Raw genomic sequence first — 2,917 nt, 5'->3', positions numbered from 1 at the left:
ATGTATCCCTCTGCTGCAAGGGAGAGGAAATTGACAGATTGATTACGTTGGCTGACTCCTATTTCTGAGCAAGCAGCCTCATAAGGATCCAACCCTATGTAGTAGAGGAGTGCAGTTGGTGCGGAAGCATGTGGCAACTTCACAGAGGCAAATTGAATGATTACATCTTCCAAGCGTTTCACCCCGAATGGTTCTGAAGGTGTTTCAGAGTTCCAGCTTAGCTTGGGATGGCACTGCTTCGAGGCGTCTGTTACAGCAGCGGACATGGTTGACTCCGAGACTGGGACTCGTCCAAGGTCACGAAACAGGCTCGCGAGCCCGGCTCCTCTATGAAACCTTGAAGCCTGAGAAGGCTTTTGCTGATTACTGCACGCGAAGTTCTCTGTCCTCACGTCTTCCGTCCCATGAGTTGTGGCGTTTCGAGCCTCCTGAATCAGTTGCTGGGACACCGGCTCCTGCTTTGATATAAGGGATGAAACCTGCATCCCCAGCAAAATTCGTCGCTCGCTTTCGTACGCTAAACATAATTTGCTTGATCCGATGGATGCCGTCACGAGTATTGGCGCCGGCAGCACACGCAGATTCCTCTGTGCAAACAACACATTCGGATGCTGCTGGAATGACCCCGTGCGGAATTCCTCAACCATGCAACAGCAGCAGATAGTCTTGTTGCAAGAGAGTCTCGATCACTATCAAGTTTGGCAAGCGCCTGTCAAACTGCAAAACAATGTTTCAGGAAGTGCAGGTGCAGCCAGCTATCCAGCTATCCTCACGGCACGCTTTAACAGCAACGTTCCTCGGACATTTGGGCTAGGGGAGTATCGCGTCTNCCAGCTATCCTCACGGCACGCTTTAACAGCAACGTTCCTCGGACATTTGGGCTAGGGGAGTATCGCGTCTGCTTACACTCCCTCTGGCGAAGGTTTCATGCAGGACAGTGTGCAGAGCATCATCAGAATAACGTGAGGATCCTTCCGGTCCTAGGACGAGGGGCGCGGGTAGCGACAGAGGGACGAAGGAGTCAAGGGCCTTGGCATCCTGCGCACCCGATCTGAAATCACACGAAGTTAGTTTCGTTCTGTGGACCAGTCTACTGCTAATTCAACTGCGTGCGGTGTCTGGTCTGGGAAATACACCTCTGTCAAGGAGCTGACGAGCAGGCGGCCCTCTGGAATGGAGAAGACGCTTGGCGGGGCATTCGGACCGGTAACGAGAAGCTGATCCTGAGTCCCATGCCAACACGCAAGACCAGCGCATGCAGTGCGAGTTCGTCTGCTCGCAACTGGACAAATTCTTCTGTGGCACGGCTGCAACTGCTTTCGAAGAGCAGTGTGTCCNTTCGTCTGCTCGCAACTGGACAAATTCTTCTGTGGCACGGCTGCAACTGCTTTCGAAGAGCAGTGTGTCCGCTACAACTACTCCAACCAACGTTGATCCTGTTTGTGAGTATCTGCAGCGATCTCAATCAATGAAACCCCAGGGTCTTCTGGGGTATACCTGATAGACAGAAGTCTGTCCAAACTGAAGGAGCTTAGGGGGTGTAGCGAAGGGCACATGGAGGGTAGCCAGGAGTTCCATATCCAGGAGGAAGGAGGCCGGCTTGTAGCTACTCAAATAATCGTCACAGGGGCCCCGGCTACCCAGAAGACTGTTAGTAGAGCAAGCAGCGTCGGCAGTCCCTCTCTCTCCAAGTTGATACGGGAGAGAGATTAGGCGAAAACAGCTAACGTGACCCGCTGTACTCGCGACAGCCAAAATTCCTCTCCCCCCATCCACGGCCAAAGCAGAAATACATCCTGAAAAAGATATCAGAAGCACCTTACACCAGCAGCAGCTGCGTGCCTACAACTCTGAGCAGACGTGAAAGTGAATTCTTTCTTTACAATGTTTTGGCAGTATTCAATGCCCTGTCTGTCCATGCTACTCACGCGGGCTGATTTGTCGGTCTAACGACACCAACGGCGGCTCGAGGATGCCTTCGCCGTTTCGCAACAAAGCCAACAGAATGACCGTCCCCTCCTCTGTCCCTGCAGCAACGAGGCCTTGGGCGGCTCCTCGCGTTGCTGCAGCAGCAACCGCTGTGACGGACGACTTGAGGTAGAAGGGGAAAGCTGCAGCATGCGGAAGAACGCATGAACTACGACAGTGGCGTGTAGCCATGCGCAACGCAACTTTGAAGGGGCAGGCGGATGTGCAAAGAGTTGAACGAAATATGCATCAAGCGAGAAGGCGAATCCCCCACCTTCATGCCTAATTGGTGTGCGGCTATAGGGCATGTAGTGCATACAGTGCATGTACCGAGTGCAGATAGTGGCATTTGGGGCTTTCCGCACTTGATCGCGATAGGGGGTGAAATTGCCAGAGCCGGAGCTCTCCTCCTACGCAACAACGGCCTCCTGTAACGACGATGGAGGATCCGTCGACTGGAAGGTGTTGCAGTTGCTGCACTTGCTCCGGCAGCTGCATCTGCTGTTGCGGCTCTTGCGCGTCATTTTGGCACGTCTGTGGATGCGGTGTTGTGGAGGGTTCAGGGGGCCCAGGGGTGGCGGGTAGAGCGAGGAGAGCTGCGACATCGATGCTGCCTAAGGGTTTGTCCTGCAGGAGACGAGCAGTTTCCTCCGAGAGATGTAGTGCATCCAAGAGGATTAGTTGTGTACGTGTAGATAGAAGGAGAAGCGGTTCGCTCCAGTGTGCAGCAACAACTTGCGAGCTGTGCAGAGGTAGCCAAGGGGTACGGCCTCCGCTTCCTTGACCCCGCTGGTTACCAAGGTGCCGACTGGCCACCTGCTGGGTAGTTAAAGACCTCTTAGGACGCAATTCACGAGAGGCACAGATGGCAGCAGGCTCCACGCACTGGGGGGTGCAGCTCGTCTGCCTCTGTGAGAAACGCCGCCGTTGCTGCTGCTGCTGCTGCTGA

The 2,917-nt window shown here is 54.3% G+C and overlaps 1 protein-coding gene across 1 annotated transcript in view; it reads right to left on the bottom strand.

Annotated features, from left to right (window-relative positions):
- EMH_0034990 (uncharacterized protein) overlaps positions 1-2,917 on the bottom strand; it is a gene marked incomplete at both ends in the record, with an annotated part of 7,597 nt that overhangs the window by 1,283 nt on the left and 3,397 nt on the right. The window contains 6 exons of the mRNA XM_013494934.1: positions 165-587; positions 907-1,038; positions 1,155-1,223; positions 1,498-1,736; positions 1,929-2,111; positions 2,334-2,917. Coding sequence (XP_013350388.1) covers positions 165-587; positions 907-1,038; positions 1,155-1,223; positions 1,498-1,736; positions 1,929-2,111; positions 2,334-2,917 — 1,630 coding nt within the window. The remainder of the gene's footprint in view (positions 1-164; positions 588-906; positions 1,039-1,154; positions 1,224-1,497; positions 1,737-1,928; positions 2,112-2,333) is intronic.

The sequence above is a fragment of the Eimeria mitis genome, genomic scaffold, assembly GCF_000499745.2.
Source record: "Eimeria mitis Houghton genomic scaffold, Emh_scaff1342, whole genome shotgun sequence".
Classification (NCBI taxonomy): Eukaryota; Apicomplexa; class Conoidasida; order Eucoccidiorida; family Eimeriidae; genus Eimeria; species Eimeria mitis.
Note: the sequence above shows the minus strand (reverse complement) of the source record. Positions and strands in the feature narration are given on the sequence as shown.